Here is a 26231-nt window from a genome sequence, read left to right as displayed (position 1 = left end):
CTTCTTATCTCCTTCAATTGAGATCCAGCTTCCCACTTCTCAGGATGATGCTTCCAAATGCAAATTTGATTTTTACACCTCTCCCTCAAAACTCTTCAAGGCTCCTGAAAAAAATAAACTCAAAATGTTATTGTAGCATACAAAATTCCCTCGTATATAGTCCCTCTACCCTGACTCTGGTCTCCTCTCTCTACCCAATGTTAAGTTCTATCCATACCAAATGACTTGCTGCTTCCTAATTTGCCATCTGTTTCTTGCCTCCCCATACACACTCTACATACTACTTTCTACCTTGAATATTCTGTTTCCTAATCCTGTCCCAATCCAGCCAGGAAAACTCCTGCTTACCCTCAGAGATCCAGCTATAACATTCCTTCTTCCCAAAAATTTTTCTTGACACCTTTCCCAAGGAGAGTTACAGCACTGTACAAAACACTGTCCCATTGTTCCCTTTTAAAGAGGAAAAGAGGGAGGGGGGAGGCATGGCACATGCCTATAATCCTAGTGATTTTGGAGGCTAAGGCAGGAGGATAGCAAGTTCAAGGCCAGTCTCAGTAACTTAGTGAGGCCCTAAGCAACTTAGTGAGAGCCAGAATCAAAATTAAAAGATTTTTTTAAAGGGCTGAGACCAGGCATGGTGGTGTACACCTGTAACCCCAGTGGCTCAGGAGGCTGAGGCAGGAGGATCAGGAATTCTAAGCCAGCCTGAGCAAAAGCAAGGCACTAAGCAACTCAGTGAGACCCTGTCTCTAAATAAAATACAAAATAGGGCTGGGGATGTGGCTCAGTGGTCGAGTGCCCCTGAGTCCAATCCTGAGTATTGGAAAATAAAAAAAAAAAAGAAAAGAAAAGAAAAAAGGAAAAGAAAAAGAAAATAAATGAAGGAGTCATGGAAAAAGAACTTCTTCTTATAACAACACCCAAACCAAAAGCAGGAATTTCTAGGAATAACAGGGAATTGGCCAGTGCTTCTTCCTTAGAACACTCTTGCACAGTTACTCTCATTTCTTCCTTGACTGTGACGTCACCTCTGAACATTTTCCTCCTGACCTCAGCAAATGTTGGATATAGAAAAACTGCCCATTTCAGGTCCTTGACTCCTTAAAACTCATTATGAAGTGATGTTGTATAGATTTTACCTATGTCTAAACAATGCCAAAACAGCTAGTTAAAAAAAGCAAAAATAATACTAAAAAATCAACTGGTCTAGAAACCCGTTTATGAGATAATGTATATGTCAGGAGACATCAGTAAGCTGTGTGTGGACTGTTGAGTATCGCAGCCTCCTGAGGGAATAGGTCTGTCATTGGGAACTCCCCACCTCCCACAGGGATTGACTGCCTGATGCCATGCAGGTGAACTTCCCCCTCAAGCTCTGCCAAAGATCCCCCACAGCACCTGAGATGGGCTTAACCTGCCAAGATGTCAATCAACCTGCTGACTGCAAAACAACATGAAGCAAGACTCCGCCCTTGAAAACTTAGCCCTGCCTTTGATTGTACCCCCTTAAACAAACCACTGGAGCCATTTTTCCTTTGGTTCCACACCCATATGGACTAGATCTATTAGGGGCTTCATCTTCTATAAATATATTTCGAGTATTTGTGCTTTGTTATTTACTAATTATTTGAGATTGTAAGTTTTAGGGTAGCTTGGGTTATCCTGGGCAGGAAAAAGTACCCCTTAATGGAACGCTGGCCATCGTCCCCACTTCGATAGGTATAAACAACTGGTTGTGACAATTACACATCAAATAACTTGTCTGGTTTTTTTGGTTTTTGTTTCCTGAACTGACTGTGTGTGTGTGTGTGTGTGTGTGTGTGTGTGTGTGTGTGTGTATGCACACAGCCTGTAACAGACAAAGGAAATGTGTTCTGCAGTAATATAGCCAACCCAAATAGGCAGAATCAACAGACTATTTTATGATTATTTCCCCCAAAGATACAACATAGGTGGGCCACTGGAAAATGTTTGGAACTAGAAAAACACACCTATGCCCTGTGGATTTTATATTATCTACTACAGTGGGAAAAGTAGTACCCATCCTGGTTGTGTGATTTACCCTTTCCCACGCTGGCCCACTTTGCTTATGGCTTCCTGAATCTCCTTTCTCTTTTCTCCATCTGTCTTAAAACTGCATCCAAACAGATTGCTCTATTGAAAGTAACCCTCAGCTCTGCTCTCTGACCTGACATGGTTCTATCTTTTCAGGCATTAAGTCCAAAACCCTCATTTTTGGGTTTCCAGAGCCTTTCATACTTCTCTTCCCTCATCCTTTCCCACTCCTTGAAAATTAGAACATATTGACATGTAACAGAAATACTTGATTCCATACTGAGATCTAACTCAGACCTCAGGAAGTCCTGGGTTTTCATTTCGGTTTTACCATTTTTCAGCTTTTGCAAGTTACTCAGCTTCGAAGAATTATTTCACCTGGAAAAAAAAAAATGAACCTAAAAATAGCAGTCTGGTAGACTGGTGCAGATGAACTAAGATCACATGGTGTATAAATCAATCACTATAGCACCTGGGCCACAGAGGTGCTCAATGAACAATCAGTCCCTTCCTTTTCCTCTAATTTCATCCAGTTTGGGGATCTTCCCAGTGTCTTATTCACACTCGCCTAGGAACCCTCACTTTGGCTGCAGTGTACACACAGGGCAGCCCCAACTCTTGGTTATTGTTCCATTCACCTCCTTGTGTCAAAAATACATGTCTGGAGACTGGATTTGAGGGAGGTGACAAGTGCTCTGCTCAAAATTATTTATATTCATATTTTAAGTATATTGATTAATCATCCATATATATATACTTCTAGATGGTTCATTAGATTGGGTATATGTTTGACCAACATTTCACATTTAGATTCCTGTATTTTAAAAAAAATAAATCTTGAATGTATCTATAAATGTGTTAATGTATATTACAGACACTCATAAATATATATGAGTGCATATATATATTGTTTAACTGTAGAAGTTCTTTGTATTTATTGAGCACTTTTATTGTGTCAAGCACTGTGCAGAGGTAGCTCATTTAATTCTCACAGTAATTCTACTATCTTGTACAATTATGACACCAATTTTACAGATGAGAATTTTAAGTAACTTAGGCAAAGTCAAATAACTAGGAAGTAAATATTAACGCACTCAAAACTACTAAATAACAGATTGTGTTGAGGTGCTTGTGGGTTTTTTTTAATTTTAAACTTATTTATTTATTCTAATTTGCACATGACAGCAGAATGCAATTCAACTCATAGTACACATATAGAACACAATTTTTCATGTCTCTCGTACACAAAGTAGAGTCACACCATTCATGTCTTCATACATGTACTTAGGATAATGATGTCCATCTCATTCTGCTGTCTTTCCTACCCCCTGCCCCCTCCCTTCCCTTCCCTCTCCTTTGCCCTATCTAAAGTTCTTCCATTCCTCCCATCCCCACCCCCCATTATGGATCAACATCCATCTATCAGTTTTCCAAGGAATTTCCATACTGATTTCCATATTGGTTGCACCAATTTGCATTCCCACTAGCAATGTATGAGTGTGCCTTTTTCCCACATCCTCACCAAAACTTATTGTTTGTATTCTTAATAGCTGCCATTCTGACTGGAGTGAGGTAAAAAAATCTTAGTTTTGATTTGCATTTCTCTAATTGCTAGAGATGTTGAACACTTTTTTCATATATGTGTTGATTGATTGTATATCACCTTCTGAGAAGTGTCTGTTCAGTTCCTTGGCCCATTTATTGATTGGGTAATTTGGTTTTTTGGTGTTAGGATTTTTGAGTTCTTTATATACCTTAGAGATTAGTGCTCTATCTGATGTGTGGTAAAAATTTGCTCCCATTCCATAGGCTCTCTTTTCACCTCACTGATTGTTGTTTCTTTTGCTGAGAAGAAGCTTTTCAGTTTGAATCCATCCCATTTATTGATTCTTGATTTTATTTCTTGCTCTATAGGAGTCTTAAGTCGGGGCCTAACCCGACATGATGGATATTTGGGCCTACTTTTTCATCTATTAGGGGCAGGGTCTCTGTTCTAATTCCTAGGTCCTTGATTAGAATCCATGACCAGTATAGCAGAAGAAATGACAGAGAAGGAGTTCAGGAGGTGCTTGTGTTTTGATTCAAAATATAGAGGCTAGAGTTGGGCGGCTTTTCACTTCCAGTAAAGTGCACTGCTGAGCTCCGAGTAGACATAAACAGGAGGACAGGTGTTACTTTAAGAGGGTGATGGAAGCTGTAACCCGAAGCCTTCTCCAGCGCTTGCTCTCTCTCAGCCAGAGGAGTCTGGGAGGCTGCACCCAGCCAGCGCGCATCTGTAAACTCCTGCGGGTCAGGCGCGTCTTGCTTCCAAAGTTGGAACTCTTCTTGATGGGAGGGGGCGGGGAGGAGGGGAGACCGATGACGTCACTCGGGAGCGGGGATAAAGCTCCCTGGTTGCACTGCGGGCTAGTAAACTGCCCCAGGGACCAGAGTGGCTGGTGCCCCTGCGGAACTCCTGCGGTGTACCCAGCCGCCCCTCTTTGCCCCCCATTCCCAGGCAGCCAAAGCGCTTCTTCTGCGGAAGGTCGCGCCCAGAGGCACCATGCCCCAGAACGTGGTCCTCCCAGGCCCTGCACCCTGGGGCTTCAGACTTTCGGGGGGCATAGACTTCAATCAGCCTTTGATCATCACCAGGGTAGGTGTTTTCCAGTGTTGCTTTTGTTACAATTCGGGGACTCGCGACCCTGGTTGCGCAGCCGGTGCCTCCAAGTGAAGAGTGGCCTGGGAACCTGGGGTGGGGCGGGCGGGACGGTGCACTGGTGGGTCTTGGGCTTCTGGCTCCAAGTTCGAAAGGCAACAGCAACTGGCAAGTTGAGGTTTGAAGGATGCAGAACTGTTTTGAGACTTAACAAAGTCAGCTTAAAAGTTCTCTGCATCCTCTCGGTCCCCAGCAACAGACAGTGCGACAGGTATCAGAGAAAGCGAGGCTGCGGGGACTGGGGTACCTTCTCCTCTGCGCACCCACCTCCCTTCTGTAACAAATAGATGGGGTTCAGGGAATGAGAGAAGAAGCATTAAAAAACACCCGCGGTTTTTTCTAGGAAATAGATGCGCATCTGAGCGTTTTTCTTATTTGAATGACAACTTCAGCAGGGCGCTGTTCGCAGGGCACAACCTCAGCTGGCCAAGCTGGAACCGCTCATATCAGCCCAGACAGGGAAAATATTACTAATGTGTATTCCTGGGTTCCCAGGCGTTTTGAATAAATGTTTTTCCAAAGCAGAGAGCGTGGCTTTGGAATCATCATCCTTTAACAAACTACAAAGAAAGTGTGTCACTTTTTAATTTACCTAGTGGAAAGTAATCAGACTGATAACTCTAAAAATAATACTTTAATATCCAAGTCAAACTTTTCCTTATTTAACCTTTTGTAAAGCACTATCTAATTAGGAAAAATGAGAAAGTAAAAAATGAAACCACCGAGTTTCTCCCCATCAGTGAATTTCTAGAATTAATTCTAAAGCATTATTTGCTTTAGTTGATCTTTTTCTAACCCAAGTATTTTTCTTAGTAGAAAACAATTATTTCAGTTACTACCTATAAAGCATTTTAAACCTAATTTAAGGGAATAAGCTTTCTGAACATTATGCTTTCATCTTCCAAATGTTAAGTTTTTCTCTTTTTTTAACTGCTTGTGATTCATTTTACAAATATATATGTATAATCTGATCACTCACAGATTTTGAATAAGGCAATATCTTTTAAATTCTGTCCTATTTATATTTCTATGAGATTTGAGAACAAATATTCTTTTAAAAAATATCTCAAAATGTGTGTCATAAAGGTCGTATAATGAATCATTTGCAAGCTTGGATTTACATTTTTCAAAAACATATAAACACATCTGACAAGTGTTTTTATGAGATATGAAAATTTAACATAGCCCCAAAAATGTTCCTAAGTAAATTAAGCAGAAAATGCTCCTGTGATCTGAGCCAAGCAATTCCTTTTATAGACTTACCAAAGAAAACAGTTTCCATTATCTCTATTAAGAAACATTTTTAGTTTATGGAGTATAGCTTTCATTTGTTTATATTAAATTAAACAATCTTTTGAGTTCTAACAAAGAATAAATCATATTTAGGTTAAATCCTAAAGAAATAATTTTGTCACAAAAGAACTCTTCGGGGAACTAATAAAAGAAATATTTTGTTTTTACTATATAAAATGTCAGTATAATTAATCATATGTTTGAATTTTGAATTGTTGACATTATAAGCAAAGTTTATTTTAAAGTATTACACCTGCAGTTGGACTAAAAAAAAGCTATTGGTAAATTATCTGATACAATGCTAATTAGGGATTCTTTGAAATGCCAGTTCTATCTTGAATTTCTAACTCATTTAATTTGTGTCACTCATTTTGACACTTGATTCAATAATAGTGCATTCCCAGATATGAGTATTTCATTTGAGTTTACCTTTTCAATGATTTTAATTCCAGGAGAGCTGGTTAAACTGAACTGTTTTTTATCCCAAGTGTCCCTGAAGCCATGTACAGCATAGATTGTTGTTGAATGAATGAATGCATATTCACTTGGACTTTAATGCCTTAGTGAACAGACCTAGTTAATATTTCCACCAAAATGATAATAATATTGAAAATCATCTGGAACAAAAAACTAAAAGGTGTTACTCAGAAATAATTTGTGTTGGGGATGTAGCTGGGGATGTAGATGGGCATGTAGCTCAATGGTAGAGCACTTGCCTAGCACAAGTAAGGCCCTGAGTTCAATCCTTAGCTCCACAATAAGCAAACACATTAAAAACACCAATAATTTCTTTTTAAAAAATTGTGTTGTTTTTAGGTAGAATTTTCTATTTTACAATTTTCATTTAATTTTTAGAAGTAGCAAGTGTGTGTGTTATTGTACTCTTGCTTGCCATGCATTATTCTAAGCCCTTTATATTCACTAACTTACTTAAATCTCACCATAATCCTCTGAGAGTAGTAGTAGTAGCAAAACCAACTTTTGCAAAATAAAAGAAGGAGGATTCACAAGACTTATCAGCCTGCCAACAATAACAAATAGCAGGATGGGATTTGATGCCAGATCAACTTGCCTCCAAAGCCTGCCTTCTGAAGCCCATACTTGCAAAAAATTCCATTTATTTTTCAGATAGTTCTGTTCTGAGCTGTCCGATATGTCACAGGTTCTATCAATACTATGTCTTCAAGGTCTAACAATTTCCATTTTTCCAACCGCCGTTGTTATTCAAGATTTCATAATTTCACATCAAGATATTGGTCTCTCCAATCCACCCTGCATTTTCTTACCACCCATCTTTTTAAAAAATTTGTTCCAATTAGTTATACATGACAGCAGAATGCATTTCAATTCATTGTAGACAAATGGAGCACAATTTTTCATTTCTTTTGTTGTACACGATGTAGTGTCACACCGTTAATGCAATCATACATGTACATAGGGTAATGATGTCCATCTCCTTCCACCATCTTTCCTACCCCCATGCTCCCTTCCCTCCCCTCACTCCCCTCTGCGCAATCCAGAGTTCCTTATTCTTCCCCTGCCTGCCCCCAGTAATTAGAGAAATGCAAATCAAAACTCTAAGATTTCATCTCACTCCAGTCAGAATGGCAATTTTATCAAGCATACAAGCAACAATTAGTGTTAACGAGGATGTGGGGGAAAAGGAATACTCATACATTGCTGGTGGGACTACAAACTGATGCAACCACTTTGGAAAGCAGCATGGATATTCCTTAGAAAACTTGGAATGTTACCATCTTTGAAAAATGCAGGGTTGCTCCTCTCTCTCCCATTCTTAAAAATCCTTCACTAACTTGTGGAGAATGAAGTTTGTAATCATTAGCATAGCATTCGTAGCTTTTCACTATTTATTCCAACTCAGCTTTCGAATTTCATTTCTCCCCTCTCTCCCCCACTTTCTTCCTCTCACTCCATACCTAAGCAGTGGTACCACTACACTGGGGCTGCTTAAATTTCCCTAACATGTCTTTGCTTCAAATGTACCCCACTCTTCCCTAGAATTCTTTTCCCTGCTGTCATTTGTGTCTGTGGAAACCCATTCAAACACTACTCCCCCCCACCTCCTTCTTCTAGGAGTAGTGTGGCCATCTGTTTGATTACATGGCTTTTGGCCTATTACATCTCCTTGCTGTTGAGCTTTGTATCATGGGTATTTGTGTATATCTGTCCCACTAGATAAGGTGCTTCCTGGGGGCAGGAACTTACTACTTCGGGGACCATACAGTGCCTAGCACAATGGTTTGTACATCATGTATGTTACAGAATTAAATATAGACACAATATGAACAATTGACTAAAATGCTCACTTTTTACATAACTTTTTTGGCATGAAATAGGTGCAGATTGTGTTCTCAAAAATATTCCCCAATAAAGATAAATGAGAATTATTTAAATTATTATTTAGATAACTTATTAAGTATACAAAGAGTTGAAACAGAAATAATCTATAATGTCACAAAAAGTTCCATGAATGAGATATATTTCATCAAGTCAGTTAAATGTTTTTTGTCCTCCTACAAGCCCCGCCCCTCCCTTCCTGCCTTACTCTATACAAATGCAGACTGCAGGTGTTCCCAGGCTAATGTTGGAGCTACTTTACAATGATATAAAAGTGGTACACATTCAGTACAAACCATACTTGGAAGTTTGAATTTCGACGTTTTACTGGGCTGGTGATATGAAGTATGCTACCCTCTTTCGATGGTGGGCTGCAGCAGTGAGCTGTCAGCCACAGGACCATGACAGCCAACAACCAACACTCTACAGTAGACCATGTTATTATAAACTGTGATGTACTGTAGGTTAGATGTATTGAATGCATTTTGACTCAGGATTTTTTTCAACTTTATAAAGTAGAGGAGCAACTGTGTAGCCATGCTCCTAGACAATGGAACTGCAACCAGTTTGTGAGAGAGTGACAAATGTAACTCTCTCCCTCATTTAAAATTGCAGTTCACAAAATTAAGAAAAAGGGACTCTTCTTCAAAATTGTTTACAAACAAATTATTCCATGGGGTGAATCTTCCTATCGTTAAACACACACATGTGCATGTGCACAGACACAAATAGTTTCTAGGCAATAAGTGTGCTATACTTTGTTCAAGACAAAATTTATGTTTTGAATATTCAGTTTAAGGGAGGGAGAGATTATTTCAAATTCCATATATAATTATCCTAAGTATTTCATAGAATGATATAAAAGTGGTACAAAATGTTTAAGGTTCACATCTCTAAGTGAACTTCTTTTGATGTTCTTGCAAGAAGATTCTAAGGAGTCTCTCTTAGACATTTTTGAACCATCCAGAAAGTGGATCTGCTCTGATAGACAAGTTACAGGTTGTTTGCTCTCATCAAATTCCAATACGGATTGCAGTACAAGTTAGTGTTGTGTATGTGACATCAAATGATCACATACGTCTGATGCCAGTCTGTCTTTTCTATTTAGATTCCTCTTTCCTACCCCTTTACTCTTCCCTCCTTCCTATTCATAGCACAGGAAAGTTCCAAATCAAGACTGAGATCCTTGTAACTAGAAACATTGTGTGAACTTAAGTAACAACAAAAGTGTCAGTGCATTCATTTGTGTAGGCTTTAACATATTTCTTTAATCCAAATGTGAACTTTTAAAAAGGCACGTGTTGGCTGAATGCAATCCTCTTTCAGGCTAAAGCAAATGTAATAGAAAGGTTGATATGAATAAAAAAAAAAAAAACCTATGTAATTTTGTGCTAGCAAAGACTGCATCTACATGAAAGTGTTTTCATATGCTTAAAACATTCACACACCCACAAATATCTATTGTGTGTAGAATGGCTTGTGTGTGAATGATATTGTAGGATGCAGTTATAATTCAGACAGATTTCTACCCCCACCCCCAGAAATAGATACATTAAGAAGAGAAGATACTACCAAGATATGACCTGCCCAGGATTCTACGGGAATTATGGCAAAAGAGATAGGAGGAGGCAGAGGGAGTGATTCCTGCAGCAGAGGCACATTGAGGTAGTGTAAGAGTTTGAGCTATAAAGTGAGACAGACCCAGGGGCAAATTCAAATTTTCACTAGATGATCCTATGCCAGTTTCTTGTGCTTTCTATGCATCAGTTCTCTCCTCTTAAAATAGAGATGGCTACTTTGTAAGATTATCTTAAGAATTACATGAGATCATAGAATACATAACATTACATGAGATCAATAATGTTATTATAACAATAAAATAACAGTTCCCAACCCTGGCTGCATTGGAATCACCCATATAACATTTGAAAATATCCATGCCAAGATGCATGCAGAGATTCTGCTATAACTGACACAAGGTACAGCTCTAGAGACATGAATTGCATATGGCTACCAGAGGGCTTTATGCCAAGAGAGGCATGGGAAGTTTATTTGATAAGCCAAATCTCGATTTTGACCCATGCCCCTAGTGCAGCCTTTCTGTATATACTTGTCTTCCTCAATAATTTTAGTAATTTGTATTTATTTATGTGTGTGAAAAATGATGTTCAGCTGTGCTGTCCATCCTGGCCCTGAATTCCTGGGCTCAAGCAATCCTCCCACCTCGCCCGCCCTTCTGAAGAGTTGGGACTACAAGCAAGCACCACTGCACCTGATTGTATTTTTATTCTTAACATCAGAATCAAATCAGAGGCATGTCTTGAACTTCCCTTGTGTCTCCCACAGTAAATAAGACATTATACATGCTTTGTGTTTTAAATTATCTTTTTCCCAGATGGACCCAAGTAATAGGTTAATAGGAATAGTAGAAATCATCTGAGGCATTTGCTAAGGCAAATTCCCTGGCTCCTTTCCTAGAGATTCTGATTCCTGATTACAGACATCTGGAGTAGGAGGGCGTCTTTATGTTCAACAAGGACCCTAGGTGATTTGTGCAATCAAACAAGTTTGGAAATAGTGCTGCGTGATTGATTTCAGTGCTATGTCCAATTATCTCTCTAATATTTTCAATATTTAAGACCATAATGAATCTGAATAATAATCCTTTAAAAAACTCTGCCTCATTTCAGCTCTCTTCCCCCAACTTAGGAAAACACAGTAATTATCAACTTTGAGCAATAATATAAAGTAATAATATAACAAAAATATTAAAGTAAAGTAATAATATAAAGTAATTCTGGGAAGTAATAGATTCTTAAGTTTAAGCAAATGGTTTAACTTACTAAAACCAGGCCAGGCATGGTGGCACATGCCTGTAATCCCAGCGGCTTGGAAGGCTGAGGCAGGAGGATCACAAGTTCAAAGCCAGCCTCAGCAAAAGTGAGGCGCTAAGCAATTCAGTGAGACCCTGTCCCCAAATAAAATACAAAATAGAGTTGGGGATATGGCTCAGTGGTCAAGTGCCCCTGAGTTCAATCTCCTGTACCCTCCCAAAAATTAAAAAATAAAACAAATTTAAAAATAAAATTAAATAAATAAATGAACTTACTAAAACCAGGATAATTTTGCAGTCATTTTCTGATCACCAGCTCTGATGAACTTGAAAATTAACAAGAAGTAGAGGCATCATATTTCTTCTTCTTCCCCATCCCTCTCTCTAAATCCATTCTTCTTCCTATTTCTCCCTCCATTAAGGCCTAAGGACAGCAATTTCCAGGTTGAATACAAAGTCAGAAGTGGGTTCTGGCTATCAACCACCTTTCCTTTAGCTACTAGAACACATGGTGAGATGACTGTGAAGCTGCTCTCACCAACCAGGAAGGCACAGGTTACTTAGACACCTCTTCTCAGAAAACAGTCTTCTTCATACAGTCTTTCTTAGAGAGTTATTGGGATAGTCAAAGATATAAAGGGGAAAAAAAGCTTTGCAAATGATATATCTTGCATAAATGTGAGATGGTAGTCTTAATGTTAGTACTAACAATATTAGTAAATGTCAGTAATCTTCAATCTCTAAGTTACTCAGATGTTCAATACCTATTCAATAGGTAAGTTCAATATGTATTACTTAGATTTTCAATATCTACATTCCAATAAGTCTGTATAAAATGTGAGTAGACTTGTATACACAAAACTCTACCTCCTACTTATCCTAATCGAATTGTATTGAATGTTATATAAACCAAATCCATTCACATGTCTTCGTAAAACTAAGAGAGGCTTTAAAAGCAAGCACAATAAGCTATGCTATCTCATGTTTTAATTCAAATAAATACATCCTGGTTTTAGAAGTTTAAAAATAGAAAATACCGATTTTGACTTACCGTATCTAGAGAAAATGAAAAGTTTATTTTTATCCCTACGAATCACATCAGGAATGGAAACTTTTGCTCGTCTAATAGTTCTAGGACTGGGAGAATTTCTAAGTGGAAAATAGTGATAAAATATCTTCCAGGGCTAAGTGTAATCATCCCAATTGTCTTCAACCAGCTTCTACCATTCTACCAACTGTTGCTATTGAAAAAGTATCATGATCACTACAGTGAGACTGTCACAGAGGTAAAGCAAGTACAATAAATATTTCAGTGATAAGACTGAAGATCTAGGACACGTGAGAACTTATTATTTTTTCAATTTTATTTAGATGAACTTAAATCTCCCCTAGAGCCCCAAAGTTAAATAGAATAGATAAGTAGAATAAGCAAATTGAGGGGAAATGAATTAGTGACTGATCCTCAAAGAGAGCATTAGGGACAATCTAGTTTATTCCTGGAGCAGTTTGAAATTGAGTCAAGCTTTATGTTATTATTCTGCTCTAAATACTAGGAACTTCCAAGCATGAAAATGACAGGTTGACATTAGTAACCATAATATTTGAGTACAGAATATTAGCTCTTTTTGTTATGTGAGCTCTCACTTAAATAGCCTTTTTGTTCATTCTTCCATTTATCATTTAAGAATTCTAAACACTGTGAAACATTATAAATCAAGGTGCTCCTTGACTTAGGATGGGATTACAGCACAATAAACCATCATAAGTTAAAACTGCATTTAGTACACTCAACCTACTGAACGTCACAGTTTGCCAACACAGTGCATTGCAGAGCACTGGTTGTTTACCTGTCAGTGACTGGGAGCTATGGCCTCCCTGCTACCACTCAGCCTAATGGTATCACAGAAAGATCAGAATTCAAAATCTGAAGTGTGGTTGCTACTGAATGTGTATCAACTTTGTACCATGGTAGATTTGAAGAACCACAAGATGAACCGTCATAAGTCAGGGACCATCTGTACACATGATATACATGTAACCAAGAGCTTATAGTCCAGCTGAGAAGACAAATGATAGACAAGTAAACAAACAGACATAAAATGACCAATACTTTTCAGGAAGGACATGAACCAAGAGTAAAGGTAAAGGATAATGGGGAGAGGGACTAGAGAAGCTACTCCAAATGGAGCAGGAGGTTGAGCCTAGATCTGAAGGATAAGGAACATCCAGATGAACGTGGGAGAAACATTTCAGGAAGAAATAACAGTGCATATAAAACCCCATAGAGAAGGGAAATGGGAATGGGAAAGAACAATAAAATGAATCGAACATAACGTTCTTATGTTCATCTATGAATACAACAACCAGTGTAGCTCCACATCATGTTCTACCACAAGAATGAGATCCTAATTAGAATAAGTTATACTCCGTGTACGTATAATAGGTCAAAACGTGCTCTACTGTCATTATATCTAAAAAGAACAAATCAAAAAATAAATAAATAAACCCCAAGGAAGTACAGAGTTGGCCTACTTGAGGAACTACAAGGAAATCAGAAGTTGTTTTAAATTAGGTTTAAGATTTCCTGCCTAGTTAAACATTAAAAACCAGGTTAAAATACAAATGTCAGGCATAAAAATCAAGATGTTGGTTTTTAAATTGTGCCATGATTTCTTCCAGATTACTCCAGGAAGCAAGGCAGCAGCTGCCAACCTCTGTCCTGGAGACGTCATCCTGGCTATCGATGGCTTTGGTACGGAGTCCATGACTCATGCTGATGCGCAGGACAGGATTAAAGCAGCCGCACACCAGCTGTGTCTCAAAATTGACAGGTGCCCCTTAATTTATGGTGTTAAAATTTGATCTTTTTTTCAGGAGAACGTGAACCACAGCTACAAATGAATTCATCATCCTAGTGAGAAGCACTGTCATAGGACCTAGAATTTTGACTGGCATTTTTTGGGTATCAGCCACATTAGTCTATTCTTCATTGAAGTCAGTCAATCCAGCAGTTGTTGACAAGTCATTTTTAAAAATTAGAATCCTCTAGAGTGCCCAAATAATGAAGAGGCCAAATGAATTTTTTTTCTTCCTTTACTAACACAGTCAATTGACTATAATAATAGCCATAGACCATGTAAACTCTAAACAGAATGACTAGCAGTCCTGCTGTCCTCGATATGGTAGACAATGGAATGGAAAGTACAGAGGCCCCTAAGAAAATCTCTTCACTTGCCAAAATGTGTTAAAAATCAGCAGTTAATATCCTATAAGTCATTGTCATTTTTTTGGACAAAATTCAGGCCAGAAGAATATTACAAGGTATGAGAATTCATGGGCATGTAAGTGTGTTAGATGTGAGATTCTTCTGACCAAAAAAGAAAAAAAGAAAGAAAAAGACAAAGAACCCAAACTCTTGTCATCAGACCCCTGATCTGAAACAGAACCATAAAAATAATGGCCAGTTATAGTGATTTTTTGATATACAATTGATTCACAATTATTTTTCTTGGTACAGAGGCTCATTGAATTGGCCAATCCACCAATTTCATGCATGAAATAGATTCTTTTCCCATTTATGTATAATCTGTGCTGCTGCCAAGCACATATTCCCCTAGGAGTCATAAGGTCCCAGAGATGCCTGAGAAGGGCTGGACAAAGCTCTGTTCCTGATGACAGTAGAAAATCTACCCAGTTCATCCTTCACTGCTTCCTGTGGTGGCCTGAGTAGGATAAGAGGGAAGAAGGGGTGACCTGGCCTTTGCCTCTTGGGATCTGCATTCTTTAAGGGCAGTGCCATTTCCCACAGGCACTGGGAGGCCAACTCTTTCCAGTGTACAATGCAATCTAGGCACTCTTGGTCTATTCTAGATTCCCCCAAAGAACACAGAAACATAAGACTAATTGGTATGGAAAAATACAGAATAATAAGTTTTTAAAAAATTCCTTTGGCTTAAATTAGTCACTAGTACTCTCAAAAAAAAAATAATAGGAAATTAAAGAATACTAAAACATTGTTCTATTTCCAGGGCAGAAACTCGCTTATGGTCTCCACAGGTATCTGAAGATGGGAAAGCTCATCCTTTCAAAATCAACTTAGAGTCAGAACCACAGGTATGAATGTTAGAGTAAATGGCATTTGCAATATATTTCCTTTCAATGATGGGATGCTTCCAAGAGGAAGAAATGGGAAATGTAAAAATTGGAACAAGACCTGATGAAATGATTGTCTGTCTTTACCTTCTGAGATTAATTTATGTGATACATGTTTTCTTACATCAAGAAAAAAGAGAAATATGCCTAGCAAACATCTTGCTAAAAGGCAAGTATGTTCTCATCAGGAAGCATTTGGCTAAATTTACCTAGAGTCCACTTGTTTTTTTTCATTTCTTATCATGGACTCCTGCCAAAAGGCTATGAGGTAATCTAAGAAGTTTAAGTTGTTAAAACAAAGCAAAATAAAAATAGGCTCTACGCTTGAAACAGGTGTCTCTAATCTAATCATTGTTGGGAACTTGAGTTCTTCAAGGTCTTTGCCCAGATCTTATTTGACACCCTTCTTTAATTCCCAATTCTGATATTCTGTAATCAGATTTATCTTACAAAAGAAAAAAAAAGTTTTGTATTATATTATCATGGAGATCTTCTGCTTATGCAGCTGAATTGCAAAAGATAGAGAACTTTCCCTTGAGGCAACTCTTATCTTATGAACTAAATTAATCAAATAATCTGATGCTTATCTGACTGTGTCTGCTTTCCAAAAGTCAAAAAAAAAACTGAAATTAAATCAAACCTTAATTGTGATATACTAAAAAAAAAGGCTCCAAAAAGAAAAAAGGGCTGCTGTTAAAATACAAATTCCCACCCCCACCAAAAGAAATACCCTATGTAATCTTTAGAGTTTATAAGATTCTTGTTCTAATTTTTGACAGGAAGGAAGGTAGAGTTTGAGCCTAAAACCACAGGAGCAAACGGAAGAGTAAGGAGACCCCAAAGGGAAAGAGCAGGACACTGAATATTCTTGAAGACAGGAACCCTGTGTCTATTCTCTTCTCTTTGGCTCTTCCAGGCTGTAGACCACAACAGCCACTCAATAAGTGGCTGACAAAGGAAAGAAAAGAACAGAGGACCTAATGATAAACTGTGCCTTTTCTAACACTGGCCAGGGCCAGTCCTGGGAACAAATTCCCAGAACTGACCTGCCACCACCTCTAGATGTTGCATTGTATAAGAGATCTTGAAAGTTCAGTGGGATATTGAGGTCAGGTAAGACTCACTCTTTAGGGTAGGTGAACAAATGATAAAATCGACCAGATAGGTAATAAGGTTGAATAACCCTTATGTGAAATCCTTGAGACCAGAAGAATTTTACATTTCATTTTTTTTAACTTTGGAATATTTGTTTATACATTATGAGATATTTTGTGGTTGTGGCCCAAGTCTAAAAATGAAATTAATTTTTGTTTTACATACATTTATACACATAACCTAAAGATCATTTTATGCAATATTTTTAGTGTGCCTGTGTTTTGATGGCAACCCATCTCATAAGGACAGCTGTGGAATTTTCCACTTTCTCAAAAAGTTACCTATTTGGAGCATTTCAAAGTCAAGATTTTTTAATTAGGGATGCTCAACCTGTAAATATAGTGATAAAGGATCTGAAAGCTGATGGTGATTTACCCTGGCTAGGTAGGTTGGTGAGTAGAAACACTTCCAGGGGGAGAAAAAGTCAAAGAGGTAGAAAAAAGAGATTGGAAAAAGAAAAAAAGAAGTTCTCCAAGGAAAGCTATCACCTATATATAGCCCTTTGGATTACTGCCCAAACCCACCTGTTCTTCCCACCTTCATCTATTGTCTTCACTTAGAAGCAACACAAGAGAAAAAAAAGTGACTCTTTGGTGCTTTATTTAAAGAAGACCAATCCAAATTCTTGCTATCTCCAGGACAAATTAGATGGAATTCTTCATTCCTTTGTCCATATACAGCATCATCCAAAACTGCACTTCACCATTTTGCAAATTATCTTTCCAGTCAAATTTTCTTCTAAGTTTTTAAAACCCTTTTTCATCAATATGAGATGTAAGGAATGGAACTGGCTAGACAGATTTGATCCAAGTACCAAATCCCCACAGTCACTGCTCCCACCCTGACACAAAGATAATTTACCAAGTAGTATTCGATTAAGCACCAAATGCACTTAGACCATAAGAACCTGTGCTTTCCTAGTATCTATCCAGATTTGAAGGCTAAAGATAATTTTGAGTTGTAGCTCTGGAAAGCACCTCTTTTGCAAATCTGTGAGCATTAATTTATGACTATGATTATTCTAAGAATTAGATTTTATGGCTTAATACTAATTTTTAAATAATCTGTCCTCTAGTCAGTCGTGTATTAGCCCATGTGGCCCATTTTGGAGTTAGAAAATATGAACATTTATGAAACTACAACTGGAAAAAAGGAAATGAGGTTTAAAAAAAGAAAAGGTAAAGATAAGAGCTATAACAGCCAGTCTGATGGAGCCTTTAAAAATTCCATTAGTTTGAGTCATGACTAACTCTTCCTGGCATCCTCTCCATGAGGCCAGTGTTTGAAGGGCTCAGAGATAAGAGCAATTTCAGGGCTCCTAATGGACCAAATGGTTTCTACTCCTGCCAGATTTCAATATGACCAGTTCACGTAACTTGTGCTTCAGGACAAACATTCTCTACACAAAATAGGTAAATTTCAGTGTATCGCCTGCTATCTGAAAATCCTATGGCATAAACTAAAGGGGAAAATGTGATTATGAAGATCAAACAGTGAATTTAACTTGCATACTGAGGTCAGAGAAACACTAAGCTATGATTATTTTTTTTTAATAATATGAAGCTATGTAAAAAGATCCTTTTTAAAAATCTTAATGAGAACTCTGCAAATAGAGCAACCTTCTGGACAACAGAGGTGTATCAGTTTGAGAAAAAAGTTCATCATGCTTTAAAATGTCATTGTAAATAGACAGTGAAATTCCAATTAACAATACAATATTCAAGCTCTTGTTTCTCAACCCAAGTCAAACTTTTATTATAGGTATTGTGACCTGTGCTTTACAATAAAATATTCTTTTTCATTTTAAAAGTAATATCTATTCTTTGCAGAAACATTATATCTATCCATCCAAACCCAGTCACAAATAATTAAATGTTTATTTTTTTTTCTGTTGTTCTTTTCTGTGCACAGGTTTAGGCTTAGGAGACTTTTTCTTACACAGTAATAATTGACATAAGAATTTTTAATCTTTCCTTTTTCATTTTCCATACTACCACTAAATAATCAAATTTTGTTTTTATAAACTTAAACTTGAATTTTAGGCTTATAAAGGACCTTAGAAATTGTTTAGATCAAATCCCAAGAATTGAATTAATTCTTTCCGTAAGGTCCTGAACAGTCTAGGAGCAGATATACATGTTTTTCTATACAAAGCATTACTGTAGACTAAGAGTATGTCAATAGTCCTTCAAAGGTGACATTCTAATATAAATCACTATCTTTATTTTTTAATATTGGTTGATCAACTCAAAACATCTTGTGCCTATCATAGTAGAAAGATGTTTTTCAGGAAAAAAAAAAAGATGGTTCTTCTCTAAACGAGAAGAAAGCTCTCTCCATTTTTATACAAAGGATTTCATCTATGCCATTGAAGATCTGATAATCAAGATGCACTTACATATACACAATGGAATATTATTCATCATTAAAAGAGAATAAAATCATGACATTTGCACATAAATGGATGGAGTTGGAGAATATAATGCTAATCGAAGTTAGCCAATCCCAAAAAATCAAATGCCAAATGTTGAATCTGGTATGGAGGCTGACTCAAAATGGGGTGGGTGGGGGGGAGGGGGCATGGGAGGATTAGACAAACTCTAGATAGGACAAACAGGTGGGAGGAGAATGGAGGGGCATGGATGTAGAAAAGAAGGTGGAATGAGATGGACATCATTACTCTAAGTACCTGTATGAATTCACAAGTGGTGTAACTACACTTTGTATGCAACCAGAGATATGAAAAATTGTGCTCTGTATGGGTAAGTATGAATTGTAAAGAATTCTGCTGTCATATATAACAAATTAGAATTTTAAAAAATATGCAAATTACATGCACAGTCACTGTGTATTTTCATAAATTCACTTTAATCTACAATGTTTAGATAACTGGAAAGCAGCTCATACAAAACGAGCTTTCCTGATCACCATTTCCCCACATTCTTCCCCAATGAGAACGGGAAACATTTGACAAAGTCACTGGAGAAAATAAGGGTGACTTTATTTTTCATTTGAGGAGTGAGCATGAGGAAGGGGTAATTGGGCATAGATTTCAAATATGATGAAATGCAATTATTTCCTCATTGTGGCTTGGTCAAACATATACTAGCTTCCTGTAGTTTGTTTCTCTCATTTCCCTCCATTTTTAAATGAAAAACAAATTTTAAGTTATAGGGAAATGTATTGCTGTTGTATTGTATTGAAATGTATTGATGGAGGTGAGTATATCCTGAGTCTTTAATGGTGGGTCATTTCTCCAAGGTAGAAACTGAAGGTGAGTTGCCCTTGAGTGCTGACATTGTTGAGGTCATTTCAAGGACTCAGAAAACCCTTATCAAGAGCTGCAGTCTCCCAGTGTCAGCAAAGCTCTGAAACATTTCTTAGCCTTATCTCTGGTGGCTCTAGCATTTCGCTAATTGAAAATATCATTCCGTAATATAAGCTGCTATGGTTTAAAAATAAGAGTTTTTTTAATTGTCAATTAATTTTGGATGATTACTTTTTGAATTCCTAGGAGATAAGAATTATTTGATGGTTTTGTCTGGATAGAATAAACACAAGAGCTGGACTATATTAACTGCTATATAAATTTTGTACAGCTATTGTCTGTTACTCATTATTTTCCAAGAAAAGCAAAAAGGAATTAAAATGGGAGAGCAAACTTCTAATTGGATTTGTCTTTTGATTCTGTTTGAAGGTCAACAATGATGTAAGACTTGGATAGAAAGTTTCCTTTTAGTGCCATACTTAAATTTCTGTTTACCTTTGGTATATACACTTCATCGTGCTTTTGGGAATGACTCTGAAAGCCAATAAACTAATGCTTTGCAAAGCCTAAATAAAAGTGTTTGAAGTCTGTGTTAGAAATATTTCCCCTTATGATCTGAATGGAAAATAGAGTAATTTTTTTTAACAAAACTTGCATTTGTGACCTTTGCAATGTATATAACCAAAATGGAAGATGGTGAAGAAAAGGCTTGGTGATATTTAACTTATGTGTTACTATTGATAAGACTACAGATTATTAAGATGCAAATAATTTCAGGAAGATTATATTATTTACCGTATAATTACCATCCATGTTTATTCATTTTAAGGCTAAGAAAAATTAAGGGCAAAGATTTTTCCCATAAAGCCATTTTATTATGTTAATTAATTATAAATTTAATTCTATTCACCAAGATTTTTAAGGCATCTCATGCTTTATTTAAAAAAAAAAATTAAAAAGCTAAGTTCTTCAAAGCTTGAGCCATTTAGTCCTGCCTAATTTACACTGTAATTAGCCTGAAAGATTTATAATTCACCAAAACTAAATTAGGTAAGATTTATAATTCACCAAAACTAAATTTTCCTCTATCTTTTTTCACATCAGAAAGAGTTACAAAGACCTTGATCATGACTATTACCATTACTTACAATTATTTCCAGTTCACTATTTTCATGCCATAATAATGGTTAATCATAAAACACAGCCAATCTGACTTTGTTATTAATTTAGCTAAAACAATCAGATTATACCACTGTGTAAATTTTTAGCTACACACATTTTCACATATTCTGCAATTCAAAGCTGGAACATTTCTAAAGTTAAACTTGGTTGTTTCAGTCCTTCTGCTACAACAGCAACAATAATGTTGCCTTGGCCAACTCCTCTGCAGTGAGCCACTGTTGTGGAGGAGAAATTTAAATGAAATTTATCAGTAAATTCAATGTCACTATTGAAGAATTGGCTAAATTGCATTCTATTCAACCCTTCTTTTCAATTTCAGAAGATAAAAATAAAAGGTTTTTACTGACTTTACAAAATTATACAACCATTCAAAACTAGAAAACATTATTTCTACATTAACAAATACTAATACAGGATTTCAGATCTCTGAGGCGTGCTTCAAACTCAGAGTTTAGGATTCTGATGTGTGGTCCTTTTCCCTAAGTAAAGAAGTAAAAATCCTTTTATGACTCATATACACTGCTTATCTCTAACTTTCTGACTTTCCAGAACTAGAATAAATAGAAAGAGTTCTTTAAATACACAACATTAAATCACTACAATAAAAGAGGGGATCTATAAATGTTGTTCCTACTTTCATAAACAATTATTTTAATCCTTATCATTTCTTCAAAATTCAAGATTATAGCCTAATCCAAATTAAGAATTTTTTGTTGTTGTAGATACCTTTTAAAAACAGCATTTTTACCTAGATTAGTTAAAAACAATTCAGTGTATTTACTCATAAACCATCATTCTATAGACTATGTCTTAAGACATTGGGGAAGATTTCCCAAGACACTATCAGAAGAGAAAGCATATGAAAGTTCTTCTTGAGAAAATGTTAAAGCATAATCATTTTTTTCCCAGCCAAAAATCTCATTTCTGACACAAATTTTCAATATTCAAATGAGTCATTACAATTTCTTAAAAGCAAAGATGAAGTCAGTAGGGAGCAGACAAGAGATACAATATTTGAATTATCTTGTGATATTTTAAACAAGGTCAATTCCTTTGCAGGGTAACATTTGGTAGGTGAATATAGCACAAGCAAATTTCAGGGAAAACGACAGAAAGATGCACCCCTAACTCCTCCTTTAACCTTTCTGTCAATCTCATGGCAGGTAAGGATGCCTTTATTAACAATAGCGATGCTGTTAGTTTTGCTTACTAACGGCTTGTTGTGCACTCTGTGGCCTTGTGTATTTTGTCTGCCATTGTACAGGAATTCAAACCCATTGGTACCGCACACAACAGAAGGGCCCAGCCTTTTGTTGCAGCAGCAAACATTGATGACAAAAGACAGGTAGTGAGCGCTTCCTATAACTCACCAATTGGGCTCTATTCAACTAGCAATATCCAAGATGCGCTTCATGGACAGCTGCGGGGTCTCATTCCTAGTTCACCTCAACAGTAAGTACTGGTCTCTCAGTTCTGGCCATAATGTTCTTGACCTTGATAATATGGTTTCTTTTCTTTTCAAAAGTCCAGCTCTTGCTGTTTTACTTTCCTGAAGGCACTGTCGGATTTTTATTTTAATGACAAGCATCTAGAACCTGGTTCTAATTGTTCTGGAACCCAGCCAGGCAGTTCCTGAACATTTAGTGAATAGATGGTTAAAAGAAGAAATTGTCCGGCTATATCACCACCCTTCTTAGTCGTGTCAATATTTGGTGGTAAATAATCCTGTCTGTACAGTTGTTGTTCAATTGCTTTTATTTTTAAAAAGTCATCTTCCACTGAGGGATTTTTGTAACCCTTTGTTTTTACAGGATGTGAACTACTTTGAACACAAGCACAATATTCGGCCCAAACCTTTCATAATCCCAGGCCGAAGCAGGTCATAAATTCTGAGATTGTGAAGTTTGAACTGCATGCTCCTTTAATTCATTCTTACTAATTACCAAGAAAGTAACTTGTAAGATGTTTGCAGTGGCTCTTCTCATCGCATAGCTCATTTCAAAAGCAAAAAGAAACAAGCTCACTTAGCAGAGAGCAGAGGCCAAATAACCTCCATTTCTGTGAGTAAATATTGACAAGATTATAGAGCTGTGAAATTTCATGCGATCCCCATGTGTATTTATAACTAGTCCCCTGCTGCTCTGGGGATCCCATCCAGGACACGGTGACCTTTGAGTCACTCAGACATAGTCTATCCCAGGTCAGGAAAGCCCAGCCAGCAGGGACAAAAATGGAATCGGGCCCTGGGTCAGGAGTAAGGAAGCCGACAGGGAACACAGGGGAAAGCTGAGGTCCGTCCACAGGCTTGACAGGTGCTGGTCATCCCACCTGAGTATCTGCTTCTCACTCCACCTTCAAATCCCACTAAGCCTAGCCCTTCCATAAAGATAAACTGGCATTCTTGTGGATCCTTGCAAAGAATCTTCTCATCCTTGCAAAGGAAGAGAAGCCCTCTGACAAGGAACTTTTCCACTTGCATGAAAAAAAAATATAAATTAAAAGTTGAGAGGGAAGGAGATGCATTAGATACCCTAATGGAGAGCACTGTACAAATTAGAACAATAATAAGCCAGGCCAAAATTTTTATCCAAACAATCAGAAAAAGCTATCATCTCTAGATGATCCTTTTCAAATACCTTCTCTGGAAATTGAACTTCAACCTAAGGGGAAAGAACTAATAATGCCCTGTTTCACCACATGGTAATAAGGACAAGGCAGTGTGAGTCTGTCATTTGAAGGTCTCTTTTAATATAGCTAAATTTAGAAGATGGGAGGAGAGGTACAGGAATAAGGATTTGCTTAAAAACAAGTGCCAGTGAACAAATTATAAAAATGCCTCCTCCATCGGGCATGCCTGTAATCCCAGCAGCTCTGGAGGCTGAGGCAGGAGGATGGTGAGTTCAAAGCCAGACTCAGCAAAAGTGAGGCACTAAGCAATGCAGTGAGACCCTGTCTCCAAATAAATACAAAATAGGGCTGGAGATGTGGCTCAGTGGTTAAGGGACCCTGTGTTCAATTCTCGGTAACCCCCCTCCAAAAAAATAAGAGGCCTCCTCATCTTTCTTTTCTTCTTGTGCCATATCACTGTTTTCTCTAGCTTCTGAATTTGCTGCTTCCTTTGAAAGAAGAATCTTTAGGAAATTTTAGGAGGTTACAAACCAAGCCATTACTGCACTATTAATGAACAATTTATTTAATCTGAAGTAAATTGGACATGCTAAATTTGTAATAGCTCTGATTCTTTTAATTATTCCATCATAATTGAAGTATTTTAAAACACCAGTGTTTTATGTGCAAATATGTAAAATTTAAAGCCAAAGGTATAACTAAAAATATACGCAATGTATTTTATAGATCCAAATGTTAAAATATAATCCCTGCAAGTGGTTTTTGGACAAATTGCTTCCAGAAGCATGCCCCCAAAAGTCTGTACACACCCCAGAGAAATTCACGCTCTGTCACAATGACCTGAGTGTAAAGCTATTGAATGTGTCATCAACCTTGAAGGTGGTCTTTCCACCTCAGGAAAACTCACTGATACAAACCTATTCCTTTAGCAAGGTCATGATGACTATGATAATAGCCACAGTGACTGGAGTCCATGAAAACTATTTTATTTTAAGCATCATTTTAAGAGATCTTTAAAAATTGTCCCAGAAATTTACAAAGGTTATTTTGGTTGGCTTAGGGTCTATTTTTCCATCCCTTTAATAGACATGAACCACTAATAGAATGATAAAGGATATAGGAAATAGAAGACACAATCCTTGCTTAATTAAAATTATATAAACAACCATGCCAATATCTCAAAACCCAAATAAATAAAAGAGTGCTAATTACAAAGTAAGGTATATCTATAATTTCCATCTGATAATATTTTATCCAGCATCCAGCACAATGTCTGACATATAGCCAGGCCAGAATAGTTCTAAATGCTTGCTGAACACCTTCAGTATTTTGAACCCAAAATCTCTCAAGATTTCACTCAGTATTTTAAATCCTAAAGTACCATTTCATAAGCTTAGGTCAAATCAATGTAATCCTAACTAAACTCACTACAACTGAAATTTTAATTCTCTTCTTTTACCAGCTGAAGTTAATTTTAGGATCCAGGTTAGTGTTGAGCCTACAAAATGGGTGAACAATGCCACTGGATATGATCTCACCAAGGTACAAATTGAGTTTTAAACAGGTTCTCAACAGCCAGAAACTAAAAGAGAAAGACCCATTTACCTGCCTGGTTTGGGCTATGTAGTTCAATTAAAATTGGATAACACAATCTGAAAAAGAAATTTAATTCATTTGGTGATATAAGTTGTTAAGACTAATCAGGCTGCAACAAAATCACTAACCAGTATCTTTCTGGTTTTGCTATCTAGGTGAGATTGAAGCCCTAGAGAGTATATTCAGAAACAGGATTATACTTGAAACCTGAGAGAATATTGAATTTGCAGTAAATGAAACATATAAATCCCCTTATCCATCTTAAGTTTATAGTTACACTAACTGACAGGCATGAGAGAAGTTTACATGAATACTAACATTTCTTTTTTGCTTTGTCTTAAATGATTGGGATTTTCTAAATCTCTTAATATATTTTATTTTCTCCTAAAATGCATCTAATGCTGCACTTAAAATTGCATGTAGAAAAATGTTGTGACCAACCTCCTATTCAGTTTCGTAAGGAATATGAAATATCCCTAGTTCTTAAATTTGCATGACTGGCCTTTCTGATATATTAGTAATAAGCCCCTATAACTTGTCCTCAAAAGTTAATGAGAAATATGCCTGGAAATATAATCGTGCTTCCAAAATTTTACATGAAATAGCTGTGTATCAAAAAAATATATCTTAGTCCAAGGGAAGCACCTAAATAATCTGTGACTACCTTATTTGTCCTCTAATAATTAATGGCAAGGTGAAAAGCATTTATTGGCTATTTCTAGATCCAGTATTAAGCTATGGGACAGTGTTTTAAAATAAAGGAATAAAACAGAAAATATCAAAAGAGTAATAATAAAATACTTACAAAATATTTTTAACACAACTTTATCTTATAACCTACAAGGTGCCAATTGCTATTCACCTGAAGGGTCTCTGTATTACTGAAAGATATTTCTTATTTTGAATATTTATTCTACATCTTTGGGTCTTCCTGCTACATATTCAGCTACTATATGTGGAGGATCATTCATTAATGTTTTAATTTTAATTAGTGTAGTTCAGAAATGCAAAAC

At 36.8% G+C, this 26231-nt stretch overlaps 1 protein-coding gene across 3 annotated transcripts in view; it reads left to right on the top strand.

The window, feature by feature from the left end:
- Nucleotides 1–4463: 4463 nt before the first annotated feature.
- The window catches only part of Pdlim3 (PDZ and LIM domain 3), a 28652-nt gene continuing 6884 nt past the window's right edge, over nucleotides 4464–26231 (top strand). For 2 of the 3 annotated variants that reach the window (XM_076853702.1, XM_076853701.1), the window contains exons 1-4: nucleotides 4464–4690; nucleotides 13917–14068; nucleotides 15266–15350; nucleotides 22806–22873. In XM_076853702.1, the coding sequence (XP_076709817.1) occupies nucleotides 4598–4690; nucleotides 13917–14068; nucleotides 15266–15350; nucleotides 22806–22873 (398 nt within the window). In that variant the 5' untranslated portion in view covers nucleotides 4464–4597. Of the gene's footprint in view, nucleotides 4691–13916; nucleotides 14069–15265; nucleotides 15351–22258; nucleotides 22447–22805; nucleotides 22874–26231 lie in introns of all 3 variants that reach the window. The other variant, XM_076853703.1, reaches the window with a different exon arrangement.

The sequence above is a fragment of the Callospermophilus lateralis genome, chromosome 4 (genome assembly GCF_048772815.1).
Source record: "Callospermophilus lateralis isolate mCalLat2 chromosome 4, mCalLat2.hap1, whole genome shotgun sequence".
NCBI lineage: Eukaryota > Metazoa > Chordata > Mammalia > Rodentia > Sciuridae > Callospermophilus > Callospermophilus lateralis.
The sequence above is the reverse complement of the archived record's forward strand: the minus strand, read 5'-3'. Positions and strand labels throughout refer to the sequence as shown.